General features: G+C 38.0%; 1 protein-coding gene across 2 annotated transcripts in view; it reads left to right on the top strand.

The window, feature by feature from the left end:
- The window catches only part of BMPR1A (bone morphogenetic protein receptor type 1A), a 140,051-nt gene that overhangs the window by 95,124 nt on the left and 22,451 nt on the right, over nt 1-22,476 (top strand). The window contains exons 3-6 of one of the 2 annotated variants that reach the window (XM_045068973.1): nt 2,666-2,743; nt 9,939-10,158; nt 17,197-17,359; nt 19,720-19,822. In XM_045068973.1, the coding sequence (XP_044924908.1) occupies nt 10,089-10,158; nt 17,197-17,359; nt 19,720-19,822 (336 nt within the window). In that variant the 5' untranslated portion in view covers nt 2,666-2,743; nt 9,939-10,088. The remainder of the gene's footprint in view (nt 1-2,665; nt 2,744-9,938; nt 10,159-17,196; nt 17,360-19,719; nt 19,823-22,476) is intronic. The other variant, XM_045068972.1, reaches the window with a different exon arrangement.

Below are 22,476 nucleotides of genomic sequence, written 5' to 3'. Positions count from 1 at the left end.
GCTTCCCCCTCTCTCCCTGCTTGTGATCTGTCAAATAAATAAATAAAATCTTTAAAAAAAAAAAGCTCATGACTGTTTTTGAAAGGTTGATTTTTCATATTGAGGGAATAAATACAGACATTTTGATTTAGTTTCCTGAGTGAAATATGGGTAGAGGTTTTTGTTCTTATTTTTGAAGTTCTGCTTTGTTCTCCCCCCTCCCTTAGTTTTAGAAGTTGGATATATTCCACTGAAAGATTGATCTAGCATTTGAATTAGTTTTTTGGTCACATCTATTTATTGAGTTAACCCAGAAACCCTTTGATTACATGTAATCTTGCTTATGGAAATGAGAAATCTGTTTTGAGAACCAAATTTTGGTATTCTTTTAGGCATCTTGACTTTGGGTCACATAGGTTAGAATAGGAAGCCCAGCCAAACCGGAACAAACTTCTAACCTGGATAGGTTATAATTATTTGTGGGAGAAGAAATGAAATGTACTGAGTCTAGAAGATTTCATTTCTGAGGTCAGAACATCTTAGAACTCTTTGAATATACATATATTAAAATGCAGTTTATAAGCACTTGGGAAATGTTACCTATGTTGTTGGCTTCTGCTTAGTGAAGTAAATATATATAAAAATGTGTGTGGTGTGTGTGTAGTCTGTTCAGTCTCTGAGGTCAATTTTCTGAAGTATTTGTATCAATCAGGGCCCAGTCAGGAACCACAGTGGCTGTTTTCACAGGAAGAATTTGATATAGGGAATTGACTACAAAGGTATTAGGGAATTGAAAAAAGCCAACAAAACACTAGTATTAAGCAGAAATGGTCATGTGGGAAGCAGCTACCACCCAGAAGAGATTGAGGTTTCAGAACCTAGATGCTTGGAGAATGTGTGCCCCAGTGGAGGCAGCTCAGAGCCCAGCTGTGGCTGGCCCCTGAGGAGCTTGGAACATGGGTCCTGAGATGCTGGCTCTCGGACTTTGAGGTGCTGGCACCCCTGGGTCAGAATGTGGGCCATGAGCATGGTTCTGGAAGTGTGGCAGGAAGCTGGAAACTAGAACCTACTGGCTGCTGCCTTTGTGGAGAGAGTGGCTCAGATGGCTGACTGGGAATAGCAGAGTCTGGAGGAAGCAAGTCCCTTCACCCTCTTCCAGCTTTCTCTCTTTCCCTTGTTGGCAGAGCCTGTGAGGGAGCTAGCTGGTGAAAAGACCTGTTAGCATTATCCCAGCTCAGTGTCACACAGTAGAGTATTGAGAGTTTTTCCCATATCTGAGCAGCAGTGGTGTATAATGAGGAGTATACTACTTTCAGGGTTTCTTTTTCCTCATTACCTGCCTCCTACTGACTTCGCAGCAGTGGGTGGAATTTGGGCTTTGTCAGCACCAGACTTGATTCTAACTGCTTGTGTGATCTTGGGCAAGTTTCTTAACTCGGCTGTGCTTCCCCTTTTCTTTGCAGAGTTGTAAAGTTGAAGAAAAATCTTATGTGGCTCAATAAAAAATAACTTCCTGTTTCCTCTTTGATGGATTTACTCATGTAAATCTGGATAAAACACGGCCCTTGGGGTTCAAAGACCTGGGGCTTAGTTGTTTCCCAAGTTGCTAGCTATATGAAATTCAAGTCGCTTTAGCTCGCAGAGCCTGTCTTTCCTCTGTCAGAGTAGGAATAATTTTACTTCCTGTAAGGGTCATACAGATGGTTTAATGTACATAAAACTAACTTGCAAATTATAAAGACAGGCAATGCTAACCTAAAGTTACCACTAAATAATATTTATGAGTTTCTCTCATTTAATCTACACAGAGGACCTAGATCTGTTGTATGCTAGACCTTGAATTCTTCACTGCCATTTTATACTGATTTTATCTGTGTAAAAATACTGTGCAGAAAACACAGGTAGTATTGTTCACCGTTTCCCCTAATACACCTGAACAGGGATGACCAACACTGCTCCTTCCAGGCATCTCTGCAACCACTGATTCACTTTGCTTGTTTTTTGGTCATCTGTGCTTATTCCAGAGGAGAGACAGAAGAACACCCAGACCCCTCTATGGATAGCTGGCAGTAAGACTCTCTTCTGAGCACAGTCGTGCCAAAGATTAATGTATAGCCTAATCTAGTTCTTATTTGTGAGCTTTTTCATTTAATAGAAATAAATGAACAAAAAAAACCTTTGGACCAACTAGATTAGGGCATTTGTAGTACAAAGTTGAATGGTTGAAAATAGATCTCCTTTAAAAGAAAAATAAGTTCATAAACCAGGAAGCATTTATTGTGCATCTGATATTGAGCCCCAGGTGTGAGATGTAATAGTATAAATGCATCAGCAGTGTATAATGCTGTACTTGTTTGATTTGCCTTTCTGTTCCTGGAAGAATTCATACTTGTGTTGGGAAGAGTAGTCTGTTGGCCCAGAAGGAAAGTGAAAGGTTTTGAATGAAGAGGGGACGACTAAGCAGAAATACAAAGGTTAAATGCATTAAAGTTGCTTTGAATAAATAATTGAGCGTTGGGAAAAGGTTAAGTCTAGTTAGAAAGTAACTTCAGTGGTGACGATGAAATTAGTGACCTTAAGGTGTTGAAGACATGGCAATTAGAAATGTCTCTATAAAGTGGAACTTCTCCATCCCTTGTAGCTCAGAATTCAGTGAGATGGTTGGTTCTTTTTGCTCCTTTTTCAGACTTTCCAGAAGACCTCATTATGAATGTGTCACCCATCACAGATTCTCACAGCATAGCCTCCCAAGGCAGACATTTTGGTGAGATTCCTGTGTATTACCACAGATACACTTACATAACTATTTATTTAAGCATGTTTTTTTCTTAAGGGTTTATGTTTAGATTTGGGTGAGATTGTTTTTCACACTGATACAAAAATAGCCATGAGCAGTGTTACTACAGTTGTCTGTGTGTATATTAGCTCAGGGATTGATGGGGGAGAGATGGTTCGAAGTCAGGAAGGAATAGATGGGTTGCTGGTTGAGAGAAAGGACAATATTCTTATGCTAATCTAAGCTCTGGATAAGGAGCGAGGCAGCCACGCAAACAATGGCTGTGGAGCCAGAAAGTCTGCAGTGAGTCTAGTCCTTCTCAGAAAGCTTGTCAGGCTAGGCGCCTGGAGCTGCCTAGGGGGGAGGGACCCCTGAAGGGGGAGTTTTCTCCTCACTACTTCATGGAATTGGCAGCTGGCCAGCTTGTTGAAAATTCCCAAACCTCACTACTAGAGAGTAAAAATTAAGGGTGGGGGGCTTAACGGGAAGAGGAAAGAATGACTTTCATCTGTTTTTTCAGCTGACTTCAGCCTTTTCCTGTTTTTTATTCTGACTGAACTATTGGTTCAGCCTTACTTCTGTTTACCGAGCTTTGTAATTTTTTATTTAAAAAGAAATTATTTATAATTTATTGAATAATTTGCCATAGATTATTTTCCTGAAAAGGAACAGCAATCTATGTATGTAGTAATGGAAAGTGTATTTCAATGCCTATTTGAAATAAATATTTTAAAATAACTTTTAAACACCAGCATCATTTTGAAATTTTGATCACGTAGCAATTTCAGATGTCTGCGTTTTTTTATATCCTTAGCTTTCCAAGATTAGATATTTTAAATTTAATATAAAAATTCCAATGTGTTATTCTAGGAATTTAAAATCTGTTATTTTCAGATGTTAGAATTATAAAATACTCTGTTTCAGGAATGATTGCAAAAATATCGCTACAGTTTTGCTATGTCATGATCACAGAAACAGTTAATATGATGGGGCAAATAAAGGGAAAGTCATCAGTATTTATATTATTAATAATGGTAATCACAACCATAACAACAAATGGTTAATACTGAGAAGCACGATGCTAACTCATTTGGGTTAGTAGTATCATTCCCATTGTGTGGCTAAGGAGACTGAGACTTAGCTCAAATAACTTCTCCAAAATTACATCGCAATAAATCCTGGAGCTGATACTTGAAACCAGTAGACTGACATCAGAATTCACTCTCTTAAATTTGCCAGGATATTATATGAGAAGTACCTCTACCTCGAACATAAAATTGACATCATCTTTCTGGAACTCATACCTTAAAGGGCATGTATTTAACAGTATAGAAAGTAGAACTAGCGATGGTTTTCTTCCCACAAGAATGAACCTTATTTGTTGAGATAATTTTAAAGGAAAGAGCATACTTTTGGTTACTCCTTTGAAAGAAAGGTGTTACTTATATTTACCAGTTAGTTCCTTGGGCATTGTGACTGTCTTATACTTCTGCTATTACGCTCTGAATTGACTATGCTTTCCAGACTTCTGTTTTTTAGTTGCCTGTGCAATAACTTACGGTGATTAGGCTTTTTATTATTTTAGCAGATTTCTTATAATGACTATATTATATAGTAGTGAATGTTTTCTGTTGCCACTCAACAAATTACCCCAAAACCTAACAGCTTAAAACAAGCATTTATGATCTCCCACATTTTCTGACGGTCTGGAATCCACCAGAGGCTTACCTGGATGGGTCTGGGGTAGAGTCTTGTGAATTGTGCTGGTGAAGATGCAGTCACCTGAAAGCCTCCTGAGGGCTGCAGTATCCCTGTGCACGCTGGCTCACTCCCATGCTGTTGGTGGGAGGCCTTGGCTCCCCGCCACATGGCCCTAGGGGTAAGGCCTGCTTGAGTGTCCTGATGACATGGTGGCTAGCTTCTCTCAAAGTGGATTTCTTAAGAAAGAACAAGGTGGAATCAGAATTGCCTTTTATGATCTAGTCTCTCACGTCTCACTCTGTGGTCTCCATCTCATTTTATTTGTTAGAAGTGACTCATTAAAACCAGTGGGAGTTCTAGGCCGGGAAGTAGGCTCCTCCTGTTGAAGGTACTGTCACAGCACTCGTGCACATGTTTTAGATTACCACAGTGCTCTTTTGGTAGATTGTTGTTTTTTTTAACCTGTGAAGAAGTATCACTTGTGAATAGTGGTTTATATTCCAACTGTGCTAATATACGCTATATTAATACTGCACATGGTCGGATCTAGACCATGAATTTATTTTATTAGTGAATGCCAAATAAAGATATGTGGTGTTAATGCTTTTATTAATCCCATTTTTAAATGAATGTTGGTGTTTTGGGGCCCTCTTTTCTTTTCATTCTTAGAAGGCCATCTCATACAAAGCCATAGCTTCAAATACTCTATACTGTTGATGTAATAGATTGGTATCTTTAGTACCTAAAGTGTCCTTTAAGCTTCATGCCCATTAGACATTCCCTTTGGGTAATCTCAAATGTCTAAAATTGAACCCTTGATCTCTTCTCCTCGCTCCTTTCAAAATCTGCTTGTCCTTATTTCATTGATTGCTTATGCCAGAAATGTAGAGATCTTCTTTGACATTCACTCTTCGTCATCCCCATATCTAATGCAATACGAAGTCCTATTAAATCTGGTTATGAAATATACGTTGAACCCGTCCATTATACCACCACTACCCAAATCTTAACCACCATTGTCCCTCTCCTAAACTACTATACTGTCTTTCTCACTGGTCTGTTTGCTTCGGCTTTTTTCCCCTTCAGTCCATTATATAGACACCAGATAATTGCTTTCCCATCCCACTTAGACTTAAATCCCATACTCTTCATACACTCTTGCCTGATCTTGTCCTTGTTTTTCCTATTTCTTCAAACCCACATCCCACCAACTACCCCTTATTCTCACCATTCCAGAAATACTGTTCTTCATTGTTCTTTCCTGCCTCAAGATCCTTGTATAGGCTGTTCCTTATGCCTAGAACTCACCCCTGTTTCTTTACCTGGCTAACTCTAATTCTTCAGATGTCAACTTAAATGTCGCTTTTTAGCATGGCTTCCCTTAGTCTTTCCAGATGAGATTAGGTCACCACCCCATGCCTCTCTTGGACCTGGCACTTTTCTTTCCTTACACTTAGCACAAGTTATGATTACATATGATTTGTGCTGTCTTGTTCAGTGTCGGACTATCTTAATTGTCTATTTTAGTGACTGTGAGCTCTGTGAGGGCTGGGCCCGTTTTGCTCTCATCAGTATATTCTCAGTGTCTAGTACAGAATCATGTATATAATAGGTACTTAATAAATATTTAGGAAATAAATTGTCAGTGCAAGAATACTGTTCCCGCAGGACTTCAGTGTTAGAAGGAATCTAATGAATCACTCCTTATCGTCATGTCTGTTATGTCCTTGACAGAGGTGCATTCACACTTTGTTCTTTTGATACTCTGTGAGCAAAGGCCCACGATCTTTGAGTTGTAATCTCAATTGTAGTCATTTCCCTGTTCTTTGCATTCCTGTCATTCCTCTCTGAAGTGTTGAAGAGGCGGGACCAGGTGGAATGAAGAAGGTGGTGACCCTCTTTGATTATAGCAGTGTGCCTCTATCCCAGCTTGATAAGGCTGCCTTCGTGTCTTAGCAGTTGTCATAAGCAGTGATGCATATGGAGCTGGTAGTCCGCTAAAACCTAACATTTTTCTTTTAAAGATTAAGGCTTTTCCATTGTTAGACTGCAAATGAGGCAATTGAAGCCATTTTTACCTTTAGCCTTCTTTTGGCTGATAGCTGTTTTTTTTGGCTATCAGATTTTCTTGAAGACAGATTGTTTTTTTTTTTTTTTTAAATTCTTTTTTTTTTTTTTTTTTAAGATTTTTATTTATTTATTTGACAGAGAGAGATCACAAGCAGGCAGAGAGGCAGGCAGAGAGAGAGGAGGAAGCAGGCTCCCCACTGAGCAGAGAGCCCGATGTGGGCCTCGATCCCAGGACCCTGAGATCATGACCTGAGCCGAAGGCAGCGGCTTAACCCACTGAGCCACCCAGGCGCCCTGAAGACAGATTGTTATAGATCACACCTGTTACTTCCTGTGACATGTTATAAACATGTATGAGGGGAGGAAACTTTATTGAGCACCTATTCTATACCAGGCTCTCCTACTTTATGATACGTAATTTACACTGTATGACCTACATACAATATACAGCAAGGCAGTCTGGGTTAGCAGTTAACACATGGACTCTGGACTCTGAGCTTCTTGAGTAGAATTAGAGCCCTGCTGCTTACCAGTAAATGCCTTAAATTGTGCTTGCCTCAGTTTCCTCCTCTGTAAAATTAAAATAATAATCTCACCTCCCTCATAAGGTGGTTGTGAAGATCTGATAAATAAATATTATATTCAAAGCATTTATAATGGTGCTGGTACATAATTAGAGGTGAATATGTATTAGCTATTACCTCATTTAATTCTTAAAATAATGATGAGTTAATAATGTAATTTCAGTTTTACAGATGAGGAAATCATCCAGAGAGGTCAGGTTACTTATTTCAGGCAGATCAGGATTTGAACTTGTGCCCAGCATAGCAGTCACAGATGTTTATGGGGAAGAATCACATATAATCCCCTTCCTGTGAAAGGGACTATGACTGTGGCAGGTGCTTAGAGTCTCAGCTGCTCTGCAGGATGGCTTGGTTGTCCTGCTAGTGATACTAGACCACATATCAGCTTTAAATAAATCAATAAGGAAACAATGAGTCTGGAAGAGGGAACCAGTCAGAGCAATCAGTCTCCTGCCCATGACCATGAGCTACTTGAAGCGGGGACTGTCACACTTATATTTGTAATCTAGCATCTTGCACTGATGTGTCATATGTACTCAGAAAGGGCTCTTGGTGAGTGAAAGTGAATGGAAGTATGGAGCAGGGTGGGGAGTGGGTAGCTAATAAGAGGCAGAAATGATGCCAGGGTTTTTGCCATGGGTGACCAAAGAGATGGCATCACCTTCCTCTGTGATAGTAAATGCAGACGGAAGCAGGCCTAGAGGGTTCAGAAGGAAAGTTAATACTTTTGATTTAGATGAGTGATGTGTAATTCTAGTAGAGATACTTAATAAGCAAATAGAAATGTGACAGGAGAGCAGGGTTGAAATTGTACTGCAAACTGCTTTTGAGTTTGAAACCTGGAACAAGTATCCCTAGAATCACAGTTGTGTAATTTCAAGAAGGGAGTTTTCCCAGGAAATGCTATTAAGTCACATTATAGATGTTTTCTGTAATTATTTTAGATTTTACGTCTTAAATCTCTCAGCATTATGTAGATGGGAACCAATTTAATTTTATAGTAGAGAAGTGAGAAATTGTAGAGATTTTAGAAGTCAGCCATATTAAAATGTACAATATAAAGGACACTCTATAAACTGTATTTCCTCAATACTGTGCCTTTGAAGAGCTAAGTAAGGTAAAAAATTCTTAGGTCGATAAAATAGAAAGCTCAGGTTGTTTGTGGCAGAAATCATGCTGAGGTAATTGTGTCAAGAATAAATAAAATCTTTTTCATTCAGGAATAGTTTAGGCTGAAATCAATAAAATCAATTGTTTGAACCAGAAAAATAGAATTATATTCATCTATATACAAACTAGTGAGGGTTTTTTGTTACCTATTTCAACTATTTTATAGTTGCCAGATCTTAACCTGGGAGATTATGTTTCACACCATCCATAGTAAAAGCTCAATTTTATATAATGAAGTCAGATTTGCAATATTTTACGAAAATAATTTTTAAAAAATTTTTTTAATAAACATATATTTTTATCCCCAGGGGTACAGGTCTGTGAATCGCCAGGTTTACACACTTCACAGCATTCACCAAAGCACATACCCTCCCCAATGTCCGTAACCCCACCCGCCTTCTCCCAACCCCCCTCCCCCCAGCAACCCTCAGTTTGTTTTGTGAGATTAAGAGTCACTTATGGTTTGTCTCCCTCCCAATCCCATCTTGTTTCATTGATTCTTCTCCTACCCACTTAAGCCCCCATGTTGCATCACCACTTCCTCATATCAGGGAGATCATATGATAGTTGTCTTTCTCTGCTTGACTTATTTCGCTCAGCATGATACGCTCTAGTTCCATCCATGTTGTTGCAAATGGCAATATTTCATTTCTTTTGATGGCTGCATAGTATTCCACTGTGTATATATACCACATCTTCTTGATCCATTCATCTGTTGATGGACATCTAGGTTCTTTCCATAGTTTGGCTTTTGTGGACATTGCTGCTATAAACATTTGGGTGCACATGCCCCTTTGGATCACTACGTTTGTATCTTTAGGGTAAATACCCAGTAGTGCAATTGCTGGGTCATGGGGCAGTTCTATTTTCAACATTTTGAGGAGCCTCCATGCTGTTTTCCAGAGTGGTTGCACCAGCTTGCATTCCCACCAACAGTGTAGGAGGGTTCCCCTTTCTCCGCATAGGAAAATAATTTTAAGATATATTTCTGTTGCCTTAATGATGAAGCACACTGCATATTTAAGTATGTGTGATTATCTAGGTAGCCTTTCTCTTCTATGGAATAAATTATTTATTGCAAAGATTGATGTGTTTTTATCACATCGATTAGGATTTGAAAGATTATTGATGAATAGCTTCGTATTTGAAATTCATTTTTTCTTGCTTTATTCTTAATATATTTAGAAATTGTTACTAATAAAATAATTAGAGCAGCCAGAAAAGACTATCGGGGTTATTTAGTGTACTTGTTTTACATATGATTACTCTGAGATCAGGAGAGGTGGCAACCTATTTACTGAATTATTTAAGCTTTTGAATTACAGTGCCTTTTTGTTGTTGGAAATAAAGATAGCTTTATTCCTTAAAAATGTATTTCATTTCTGAGTGGCTCAGTTGGTTAAGCTTCCAAGTCCAGCTTGGGTCATGATCCCAGAGTTAGGAGATTGAGCCCCATGTTTAGCTCCATGCCAGACGCGGAGCCTGTTTAAGATTCTCTCTCCCTTTTCCCCTCTCCCAATTCTCTCTCCATCTCTCCAGCCCCAAAATGTATTTCATTATTTAAAAGTATGTTTAAGCATTTGCTTTTCTCTCTTAGTTTTGAAAACTTTCCAGAATTCAGTTATATTCATTATCTTTTTTGTATTTTTATCTTTCAGGAATCAAGAGAAAGCAGTGGAAGTTGAAGTCATTGTCAAGTAATTGAGACCTTGTGCAAGAAAATCATTTGGATAAAAGTCATTTAAATAGTGACATAACAGCACCAGTTATTAGAGGTGACAGTATATAGGAAACATTAAAATTGAACAATGACTCAGCTGTATATTTACATCAAATTATTGGGAGCCTATCTGTTCATCATTTCTTATTATGTTCAAGGTAAATCATTGTTCATTTAAGTAATCTTATCTTTTTCAGTAATTTATTTCTATGTTTAAAACACTCATTTTTGAAACTGCTCCTTCTACTAATGTCCCTTTTTGAACAGTTAGGCTCAGTATTGCCAGCATAGCTTTTAAGTAAAAAGGCAAAGAATAAGTACATGCCAAATAATTTTGAACTTGACTGTGGTAGAACCATTGTCAAGTATTTGTTAAAATCAGCCTCTCTGAATCTGTTCTTATCCATAACATAGATATTATGATATGCAACATTAAGTCTTGTGAGGATTAAATGAGATAAAGTATAAAATGAAGTATCTGTCGCTAGTTAAGGCTAAGACACAGGGTAACAGGTACTCAAGACTTTGATTTTTTAATTATTTATATTTATTCTGTAATGTGTTTTAAAGGAGAAAGGAATTTTAAAACTAAGTTTTTTTTGTTTTCATTAAAAAACTTTAGAAAGGTAAGTTGCATTTGTGTATGTGCTAAATACTAAAATTTCTTCATAGAATACTCAAAGTTTTATTTATGAACAACATTGTAATTTTGTGTTCACAGCTTGGAACTCCCGAACAGGAAATTATTGTGATGACTCTGAGGATCAGATGGGCTATATTTGCACATGGGCTTTTTCCCAGATGGTTTAGTTAGGACATTATTTCAAACTGAAGAGATAGTACTATTTTGCAAAAGGTTTTTAGATTAAAGTTATTGGGTCTCTTCATTCCCTTAAGTTTAGATTAAAGTTATTGGATCTCTTCATCCTCTTATGTTTATGTCATCACAGATTGTTCTTTCATAATGTTTCATTAACAGTAATAAAGATTAATATCTACAAGTAAAAAATAGAATTAACAGCACAAATATTTTGACAGTTTTATTTAAAAAAATTATGTAGGGGTACCTAGGTGGCTCAGTTGATTAAGCACTGCTTTCAGCTTGGGTTGTGATCCTGGGGTCCTGGAATCGAGCCCCACATCGGGCTGTCTGCTCAGCAGGAAGTCTGCTTCACCCTCTGCCTCTCCCCCTGCTCATGTTCTCTCTCTTTCTCTCAAATAAGTAAATAAAATCCTTTTTTAAAAGTATTTATTTATTTTAGAGAAAGAGTGTGCGCACTAATCGGGGAAGAGGCAGAGAGAGAGAGAGAGAATCCCAAGCAGACTCCCTGAACAGCCCATGTTCATGGGCTGAACATGAAGCCCAATTTGGGGCTCAGTCTCCTAACCCTGAAATCATAACCTGAGCTGAAACCAAAAGTCAGACACCTAACCGATTGAGCCACCCCAGGTGCCCATGACATTTTCATTTTAAAGATAAAATTTGTAGCTTCATATTTTATTTTAGGTGTAATTAATACCTTTAGTATTTTCTTGCTCAGAATACAGAAAGCCCTCTTCTAAAAGCCACTTTTGGTGAAATACCAAATTATCTAATAAAATACCTTTATTTAACAGCTCTTGTTATATATCTTGTTGAGCAGCATCAGCCAAAGCTGTCATAGTTTTGAAGATGAGTTAAATCAATAGTAGCATATTTGCTGTCTCACTCCCAGGTAATCAGTATTTGATGTTAAATTTTTTTAAAAATCTGTGTAGATCACAGAAGGCAATATAATTCAAAATTCTTTCCCTACCCTGATTCAAACTGTACTATAATTAAACTTTTATTAGATGAAATGAATTGGTAATTAGTTATCGGGTGCAAGTGAAAAATCTTAATAAGAATTACGTTTCTGTGATGAATAGCCAAATATGTTACATTTCCTTTCAAAAAGATTAGTTTTAGAGTTGCTTTAAATAAAATAAAAATAGTCTTAAAGAAAAGAAAAACCAGTATAGAAGAAAATGTTATTTCTTAGAGATTACTAAGGACCAGAGAGTGATATTAGTGGAAATAACTTGACTTTATCTTCAACTTTAGCTTCATTTGTGTCTTGAGAAAGTAAACTTCTCCATATATTGGTATCCTTGTTGTAAAATAAAAACAATAACATGTATCCTAGATGTAAATGGGAATTTTTGGAGCATTAGATGTTTTGATAAAGATTTAAGTCCTTTACATTGAGATGGTTGGAACAAAGAATGAGTTACCCAATGTCAACATTAATTGCTATTTAGTTCTTGTTTTTGGCTTGGTCACAAGTTTTAGGAATGGATTTTAGCTTTAAGAAACTGCCTAACAAACAGTGACTTAAACAAATAGATTTATTTTTTGATGTAGATGGTAGATAGTCGCTGTTTGCTCATTCAGTAGTTGAGTGGTGTCAGGGTTGACATCTATAGTTTTCTTGACTTTTCCCTAATGGTTACAAAATGACTGCTGTTATCTACATTGGAGGAAGGAAAAATGAGGAAAGGGTCAGCACTGACTTCAGCTGGATGTTATTTCAGGAAAGCAAAATGTCCCCAGAAACCAACTTTATGCCGGCAGATTTTATCATGTTTTGTTGGATAAACTGAAACAGTTGCTAGGGCTATTGAAAAACTGGGAGACGGAACTGTGATAGTCAGCTTAGATTAATGTAAGTTCATTACCTATGGCAGGACACATGTCCCACCAGACAGAATCAGAGTTTGACAGGAAGATTGGTTGCCTTTGGTCAACTTAAAGAGTCTGGAACAGATTCTTTCTCTTCAGTCAGTTAAGGTGTTTTCAACTATAAATAACAACAACAACAACAACAACAACAACAACAATAAAAAACCCCAATTCAAAATCTCTTAAACAATAAGGAAAATGTTGTATTCCAAACCAAGAAGTCTGAAGATAGGGGGACTTCAGTAAGTCCATTCCTTGGCTCATCAAGTTTTTTCTCTTTTTCAACTTTGTTCTCCTCCATCTATTAATTTAGCCCTAGGTTAACTCACTTTATGGCCACAGTGTGGCTGCTGTGGGGCCAGGGATCCCATGTAGATATGGCAGCTTTGAGTTGGCAGCATTCGGTAGAAGACAAATGCATGTCTCTCATGTCTCTTTCTAAATGGTAAAGAACTCTTTCTGCAGGCACCTCTCCTCTTCCTCCCCCTTCCTCTTCTAGCAGACTTCCTTGTCACTTTATTGGCAGAATTAATTTATCCTCTTGTGTTAAGTGGTAGTAAGGGGAATGGAACTAAAATTGTTGGATTGGACAAAACAGTTGTCTCTACTGAGGGTAGGGCTGTGCTTCCCTGAATCACATGGAGGAGTGAGCAAATGCTTAAAAAAGGGTGTGTGTTGTGTGTGTGTGTGTGTGTGTGTGTGTGTTGCTAGCAAGGTAAAGGGGGAAAGAACACCTAACAGCATCTGTTGCAGGGTATCACATCTGTCCACCTAACATCATACATCCTTACCTCATATATACCCTTCTTGCATGCATATACTGAAAGTGCCCATGTTGTTGGAAACATTCAGTTCCTCCTCAAATGTATATATGTACGTATAACCCAGAGGTTTATTGACTTAATGCACTCGGCCACTCATTCAGGACTTTTGGGTAGTATGTAACCTTGTCCACCAGGTTCACATGGATGTCTTCATGGTCTAGCAGTGAGTAGCAAAGAGAAATTGTCAGTGCCCAACACACCTAGTATTTAGTAATGAAGAAGAAATTGGATAAGTCCTATATAAACTCCCATTTAGGACAGCTTGGAAGCCACCTTCAGTAATCACTGCTCCATAGCACATAGGTTAAGGAGAATTGTTACTGATGTCCCATTGATGTCTCATTGATGTCCCATTGGTCTCTCCTGCTCTCCAACCGTTTGCCTTCTGATTCCTATTCTAGACATTGTGACTTAAGGACGGGGGAGGACTTTCTCTGCTTTGTACAAAGGAAGCCCCTAGATTACTGGGAAAGTAAGAAAAATTATTTAGTCAGGAAAAAAATGGTAAAATCATTGATGCCAAAAATTGCCATTAATGACAAAGGTGGTATAAACATGTCTATTTATGGTCACTTGTCTCTTTTAGCCATTCATCTCCATATTTATATATATTTAGTTTTTTCTCAGTTGTTACACTTGAACATGTAAACCTTAAATATTTTTTTGCATGTATTTGTTTTGAAATACAACCTATAACTTCAGCCCATCCAGACCTCATAATTTTATGCTTTGTAAATACAGGACTAGGGGCGCCCGAGTGGCTCAGTGGATTAAGCCACTGCCTTCGGCTCGGGTCATGATCTCTGGGTCCTGGGATGGAGCCCCGCATCGGGCTCTCTGCTCAGTGGGGAGCCTGCTTCCCACCCCCCCTCTCTGCCTGCCTCTCTGCCTACTTGTGATCTCTCTGTCAAATAAATAAATAAAATCTTTAAAAATAATAAATAGATAAATAAATAAACAAACAAACACAGGACTAGTGAGTAGAAAGAGATTGGCATATTGTAGGAACTAACAAAGCTAGCATGCCTACACATGATGGAGGGTAGGTGCTGTGAGTTGATGTTGGAGAGGTACACAGGGTCCAAAATCTGCTGGCAGTGGGTGTGGTGAAGAAGGTTGGAGTTTATTCTGAGTGCATATGGAGTCATTAATTGGTTTTAAGCAGGGGGACATGACAGGATCAGATTTATGTTTATAAGCTAACTCTGGCCCCTGTGTGGGAAATGAATGGCAGGGCCCAAGAACAGAAGTTGGGAGGTCAGCATGGAGATTCCTATCAGAAGTGGCAGGGCTATTCCAGGTAATAGCAGTGAAGTTGGAAAAAACTGGAAAAACTTGAGATCTATTTTGGAAGTTGGGCCAAAAGACTTGGGAGATGGGTTTGAGGAGAGATACGTCAGTGAGTTCCATTTTGGACAAGTTAATTTTGAGATTACTTAAGCAGTTTAAGGATGGAGGGGTAAATCTTAGGAGCCATCAACAAAGAGATTTGTTTAAACCTTGGGATGGGTGCTGTCACCTAGGGAGATAGTGCGGAGAGACTGTTGCTTTGTTATTTTTCTCTGCATGGTGCCTCTATTTAGGAAAATCTTACAACTTTAAGATACAGCTTAGTTTTCATTGCTTTTGACACCTAGGCGGAGTTTGTGTTCCAGGCGCCTTCCTTTGTTTACCTTTGTATTATATCACTTTTCACAGTGTGTTTGTTTATGTCTTATTGCCCTTCCCTGTTTCTCAAGGACCAGATCAGTTTCCAGCATTCAGTAACTTGCTTGCACATAGCTGGCCTCTAATCAGTATTTTGTTAAATAAATATTTGAGGTAATATAAACCCCAGGTGCAAATTATTATAATTAGGGTTTTTAATTTCCTAAATTCTGATAGTGTTTTGGGAAATTATATGTGTTAACCATGCTATAACTTTGAATATTCTAGGTAGTGGTGATCTTTTAGTATGCTCTTTGTTATTAAATAATTTCTTCATTTATACCCTTTTTATATATAATTAAGCCCTTTATTATGCATTCATGTCTCTATATAATCTTGAGTTGAATTGAGCAGGAATTATTATCACCATTTTTTAGAGATAGAAGAGCTTCAGAGAATAACACCTAGGATATATTTGGGAGTTGAACCCTTACCTTCACACTGTTACTTCCATGTCATTTCTACCACACTATACCACTTTTTCTGTGTTTCACTAGATTTTTGAAAATTAATTGCATGTAGTATATTATTTACCATTTGTTCTCCATGCTTAGATTAATGCTTCCTTCTGTTATTGTAGTAGATTTTAAAGCTGGTGAGGAGAATTCAGATGGCCTCTAGTTCTGTGGTCTTACTAATAAGTAAATGAGGTCTGGAGAAGTGACATGGCTGGTCCATGATTATCCAGTCAGTTAAACTGTGGTGAGACCATCATAGGACCATAGTAGACCACAGTACAGGTCTCCTCATTTTTAGCCTAGTGGATTTCTTCTGTTCTTGCCCACCATGCTATTTTGTTACTTTTTACAGTTGATGTTCCTAACGTAAATGAAGTCTTTAAGCTTTTTATCAATTTAAAGGGTTAAATGAAGATTATTAAAATTCAAAGCATGGAGTCACTAAGAAAAAAAAAATATAGCAGGACATTCTTTTCCTGTTATGAGTATGTGTTTGTGTGTTACTTTTTCTTTTCAGTAGTTCATTTTGCCCGTACGGCTAAATTTAAAGTCAAGTCCACATTATGCTTGAGCCACTTATCTAACTTTTATAATGAAGTGTTGTTTATACACAGTTCTCTTAGTATTTTATACCTGTTTGGCTCTACGTTTTATTCCCTGGAGGTCAGCCCTACAGGAGTAGGCTAGCCAATTTTAGTTGATTCAGACGGAAGAAAAAATTACTGAAACATTTTAGTTCTGTTCTGCTTTCAGCCTGGAAGATTCAGTACCAAATATGACAGTATCTGTCATTTGAGGCTCCTTGACTCTAATGCAAGAACACAGTTCTATTTTCATAAGCTAACTACTGCCCTACAGTAACCTTCAGTTTCTGGCAGCATAGGCTGGATTTGAACCAATGACCTTGAGATAAAAGGCACCAGATAATATGATTAGTCTCCTTGCTCTCACAATTCCCTTACTTAAGCAAGTAATGTCCAAAACGAAATGCTTAGTAACTCCACTTCCACCTAGAGACACAAATAAATGACTTTTTTTTTTTTAAAGCTAGTCCCAGTTCTTGAGCCAAGGAATTTAAGAACCATAATTCATATATATTTTTTAATGATTGGAAACAATCTCAGACTTCTTGAAATCGCTTCCCATTTTGCACCTTTCTTACAAGTCATGACAATATTCTACCTTTGCCACATTGTTTTTCTTCCACTGTGCAATATTTGTGACACAGTCCTCTCTGTATGTCTCACAAAACCTGGGATGGTTTTTCTGTGCACAGTAGGTTATTAACAAATATTAAATGTATGAATGAAATGTAAAGATTTTATTTATTTATAACACAGAGAGAGATCACAAGTAGCTGCCTCCCTGCTGAGCAAAGAGCCTGATGCGGGACTAGATCATAAGAACTGAGCCACCCAGGCCTAGAAAAACTTCTCATTGGAAATTGAAATGAAAGAATTAGTTTTTCAGAAATGGTTTATTCACAAATTTCATATTTGAATACAGGGCAGAATCTAGACAGTATGCTCCACGGTACTGGGATGAAATCAGACTCTGACCAGAAAAAATCAGAAAATGGAGTAACCTTAGCACCAGAGGATACTTTGCCTTTTTTAAAGTGCTATTGCTCAGGACACTGCCCAGATGATGCTATTAATAACACATGCATGTAAGTATTTTATGCAGCCCTTCTTGAAGTTATGAGAATAGGAGTGCATTTGATGCTATTTTAGGAATTGTTCACATTGTTTAATTTTTTTTCCCCCTTAATTTTATGTGGTATCTTTCCAAAGAGCCAAAAAGCTTCTTGTTCTGCATATGGGAACATTTAGTACTATTACATGATTGATGGTTCTTTTCTTATTGTAACATCCCTTTTAAAGGAGATAAAAGGAATTTGGTATTCATCTAACATTTTGAGCTTATTTAATAATCTTTTTATCATAAAGTTTATTGATACTTATTATAGAAAATTTAGAGATTACTAAAAAAGCAATTCACCCCAATCTTATAATTCTGAATTGGCTGCAATATTTTACCAAAAGATAGGGGTTGATATTGTGATATTTAATTAATTTTATGTTACTTTCTTACAAGTGAACTCCCAATCCAAGCCTGATTTATATGACAGTTTTAATTTTCCTACTTAATTTTATGTTCACTTTGCAACACATTTGTAAATGAGCATATAATTCTATTCCTTATTGTTGGGGGGACATCAAAGAATTGACTTATTAGCCAAAGAAATTCCCTGAATGACACACTCATCAATTAATTAATTGTGTCCCTTTTATGAAGGTAATAACATCCTACTTTGTGCTTTCCTAATGATTGGATACTCTTTGAATGTCACCAGATGTAAAGCAAAAAAGTATACATGTAAAATACTGAAATTTTATGAATAGCTCACCATGTCTTAGATTTGTTGCTTTGTCCTCTGGTGGTGGTTCAATTTATCGTGACAGCTTGGATGATCTGTCACAGGGGTGTGTTCCCCACTGTGGCACCAAGTAATTTCTTGCCAAACTTCTTGTCTGTAGTACGTGCCTGATATGTGTGGGCTGTTAGTGGTTTAGTAATCCAGAATAGAACTGAATCATTAATTTTAACAGACTTTTGCCCCATACTTAGCATTTTTTCCCTACAAAAAAGTAATAATTCTGTAAGAATCTTTTAAGTAGAAATAATATACTTACTGATGTGAATAATAAGAACACCCAAAAACTTTTTAAAAAAGATTTTATTTATTGATTTATTTGCGAGAGAGAGAGAGAGAGAAAATCTAAAGCAGACTCCCAGCTGAGCATGGAGCCTGCTATGGGTCTCAATCCCACAATCCTGAGACCATGACCTGGGCCAAAATCCAAGTCAGACACACTGACTGAGCCACCCAGGCGTCCCACACACAAAAACTTTCACAAGTGTCTTCCTACCCCTTAAGGTCTAAATGAATATATTAGGGATAAACTCCAACATACTAATACTAAAATGATAACATTTTGTTAAATACATATATATGTACATTTCTTGAAGCTCTTCAGAAGTTATCCCTTTTTTCTTATCACATTTGGTAAAACACACCTCTCACGATCTTAGTCAGTCTGTTATTCCCAAATATATTTTTCTTTGTCATTTAGTCTGGTTTTGTGTTTCATAGAAAAGTTGTTTTTATTTATTGTCTATTGTATGTGAATACTGAAAATTTTATGGATAAAAAGAGGAAGTGTTTTTTTTTCTTTTTAAGATTTTTATTTATTTATTTGATCGAGATCACAAGTAGTCAGAGAGGCAGGCAGAGAGAGAGGAGGAAGCAGGCACCCTGCTGAGCAGAGAGCCCAATGTGGGGCTCTATCCCAGGACCCCGAGACCACGACCCGAGCTAAAGGCAGAGGCTTTAACCCACTGAGCCACCCAGTCACCCCAAGAGGAAGTCATTTTTTAAAAAAGGTTTATTTACTTGAAAGCGAGAAAGCAAGCGTGTACGAGTTTGGAGAGGGGCAAAGCAGAGGGAGAAAGAGAGAGAGAGAGCAAGCAGAGTCCCCACTGAACATGGAGTTTTGCTCACAGGGCCTGATCCCTCAACTCTGAGATCTTGACCTGAGCCTGAGTGGAAACCAGGAGTCAGACACTCAGTCGATTGAGCCACCTAGGTGCCCTAAAAAGGCAGCCATTTTTACCCATATTTTTAAAACATTAAGATTCTTTACTTTGTAAAATTTTATAAATCAGCTTTCTGTGATCATGTAACTGTGATTAGCAAAGAGAAGTTACATAGTCATATTTAGAGGAAAGATTAAAAGAAATCTTTTTCCCCTTGGACCATTAGGTTTTAGTTCAGATGTGACCTCTTTTATTTGCCTGAAAACCCATAGAGTTTTGCCAATAAATAACACGAATGTAGTTCTAGTTCAAAAAAACAGGAACTACAGGCCATCAGTATCCAGTCACATTCAAATTGAGAATTAATTGGTACTTTCTGATGTAACGTTATTTATTTATTTTTTTGTGTGTGGGGGTCTTTTCTTTTAGAACTAATGGGCACTGCTTTGCCATCATAGAAGAAGATGACCAGGGAGAAACCACATTAGCTTCAGGATGTATGAAATATGAAGGATCTGACTTTCAGTGCAAGGTAAGGATCTCCATTGGGGCCTCTGAAATAAGGAAGGGAGGGACCACATGAACAGTATTCATCTCTCCAGGAGGAGTGTGCCTGGTCTGTTCATCACTGTATCTTCTTGTAAATCAAATATATTGGAGGAAGCTTAGCTCTTGCTTCAAATAGTAAGATTGTGTTTGTGTTAATTGAAGTTCCAGATTTTTTTTTCAGATTATTTTACTTTTTAAAAAAAGGTTTAAATCATCCTGTTTGCAGATTGTCATGACTGCAAAAAATATTGTCACAGTATCACCCATGGATTATAAAACTGACTGGAAAGACTTTAGGGTAATGGGCAGTAACCTTTATATCACTGAGACAAGTCCTTGTAAGGAAATCTCAGTGGAGTTATTTTAACAGCAGCAGCAAAGGCATTAGAGGGCTGGTAAGAAAGAGTTTATGAACATCCTGATGGCTGTCGGGTATAAATCTAATCTCTTCAAAATCCTGTACAGTAATTTTACCCCAGCAGTCCTTCAGTGTTTCTGAAAGACAGTTTCAGATGGAACCGTTTGTGACAAATTTAAGGTTTGACTATTTTAGGAAGTTATTTCCATCATTAAGAAATTCTCAGGATTGATAGAAACTTTAAAGGTTATATGGTCCAACCTCTGCTAAAGTTCGGGATCCCTCCCCCACACACACGTATTGCATCCCGTCTGTTTTCTAGTGCAACACCTCTAGTAATGAATGGGTCCTTGCCTCCCAAGACCACCTATTTCGTCTGTACGAACAACCTGACCTGATCTTTAGAAAGCTCTTCCTTCTAATGACTATAAATCTCTTCCTACCCCTTTGGACCACAGAGGACAAATCTAAAGCCTCTTTAATAAGATAGCCCTTTACTGTGTGAAGGAAGTTTTCTGTGTGGTCCTGCCTTCCTCCCCATACCCTCTCATCTTTGCCTGGTGAAAATGCGAGTTCTGTATGCAGAATCAAGTGTGGTTTGTCCTGGGGGGTGGGGGGATAAATAGCTCCTTTCTCTTTTTCTAAATACAGCCAAATCTCATGTTAGATGGCAGATTGTCATACCACACTCTTGAAACCTGTGGAGCTTCCCATCAGCTGAAAATCCCCATCATTCACTCACGCTACTGCTGAACCAACATCTCTTCCATTCTTTGTTGGTTCTTTTGGTTTCTTGACACAAATAGGAAGATGGGAATGGAATGAGTTTTGTTAAACAGTTGTTACATACTTGTCTATGTTACATCTTATCATGTTAGAATTAGTCCTTTGCTGTAATTTGTAAGGATTTTGGGGGGGATGCTAATTTGATTATTTCTTCCAGTTTTATGCCATTTGCATGTTTTATCAACCATGAACTCTGTACCTTTTTTAATCACTGAAAATATGGAAGAAAGAACTGTGGTTAGAGCACGGAGCTCAGCAGTAATAACCAGCATCCTGCAAGCCCCCTAAACTAGGTGTATCATAAATTGAACTCACTAATAGAAGTTAGTTGTTAAACTTCACAGTCTGTATTCAAATCTGTGTGCTGCTTCTTGCTAGCTGCAGAGTTTGGGAGCAAGAAGCTTTTCTTTTTTCAAGTTGTTTTCTTCTAAGGGAGTTGTAAGGATCAAATGAGATAACATATATGTAAAGAGTTTAGCACAGAGGGCTTAATAAATGTTAGCTTTTACAATATTGATAATGTAACTGAGCAGTTGTTAAGCTGGTTATGTGCATCCTTAAGTACACATAGACTGTTACACAAGGATCACATACATGCATGGATAATTTAGGGGAATTGCTTTCTCATGCCTAGTCCTATATTGTACTCTTGGGCTGCCTGAGAACAGCGTTCCCCAAGCAGTTTCTGTTCCTTTCTCCCTTTGCACAATCACCCATCTCCTGATTTGCAGATCAAAGGCCTGGGACCGCAAACCTCATTTCCAGACAGTGTTGTAATTCACATCTAAGTATCTAAGCTCACATGACTCTGGTCAGATCACAGAATTGGGCATGGATGGAGGATAGGAGTGGGGGAGTGCAGGAATAGAAAAGGTCCCCCCTCCACCTTGATCATCTGATCTTTGCCCACTCAGACATACGGTTAACTATCGAAGAAAGGTGAGACCTAAGGCTGCTATTGCTGTTCTTGGTCAAGCCACATCGACTCTTCTAGGAGTTTATAAGCATTTTTGGCTTGTTCTAGAATCCCCAGTAGGATCATGGCACACTCACTAGAACAGGAAGAATTTATTTATCAAATATTTAAGGTTTGCTTTTAATGTGCCAGGTACTTGGTGTAAGCTACCTCATCTCCTCACAGTTACCCCACAAGGCAGGTATCTTTGTCCTCCATTTTACAACAGAGGAAACAGAAGCCCAGAGAGAAGTTCGTCATTCACAAAGTTAGTAAGTGGCAAAGCTAGGATTTAATAAGCTTTTTGGTTCCAGAGCCCTTGCATTTTCCATAATACCATGCTGCCTCCAAACTCTAGTTGGCCAAGTCTGCTTTCTTCTTCTTTTAAAAAAAGGAGTATAACCTTTAGCTCTTCAGTGTCCGGTACTCGTTCTTGCTAAAATCTTACCATGGCACTGGCCCTCCAGGCCTCTCTCTCCCTTTGCTGGGTGTGCTCACCGGGCTTCAGCAGGAGCGGGCACTCCTGCAGAGCGCAGGA

Source organism: Mustela putorius, unplaced genomic scaffold, assembly GCF_011764305.1.
Source record: "Mustela putorius furo isolate JIRA1106 unplaced genomic scaffold, ASM1176430v1.1 tig00003909_pilon_pilon_pilon, whole genome shotgun sequence".
Taxonomy (NCBI): Eukaryota; Metazoa; Chordata; class Mammalia; order Carnivora; family Mustelidae; genus Mustela; species Mustela putorius.
This window is presented reverse-complemented; position numbering and strand designations above follow the sequence as displayed.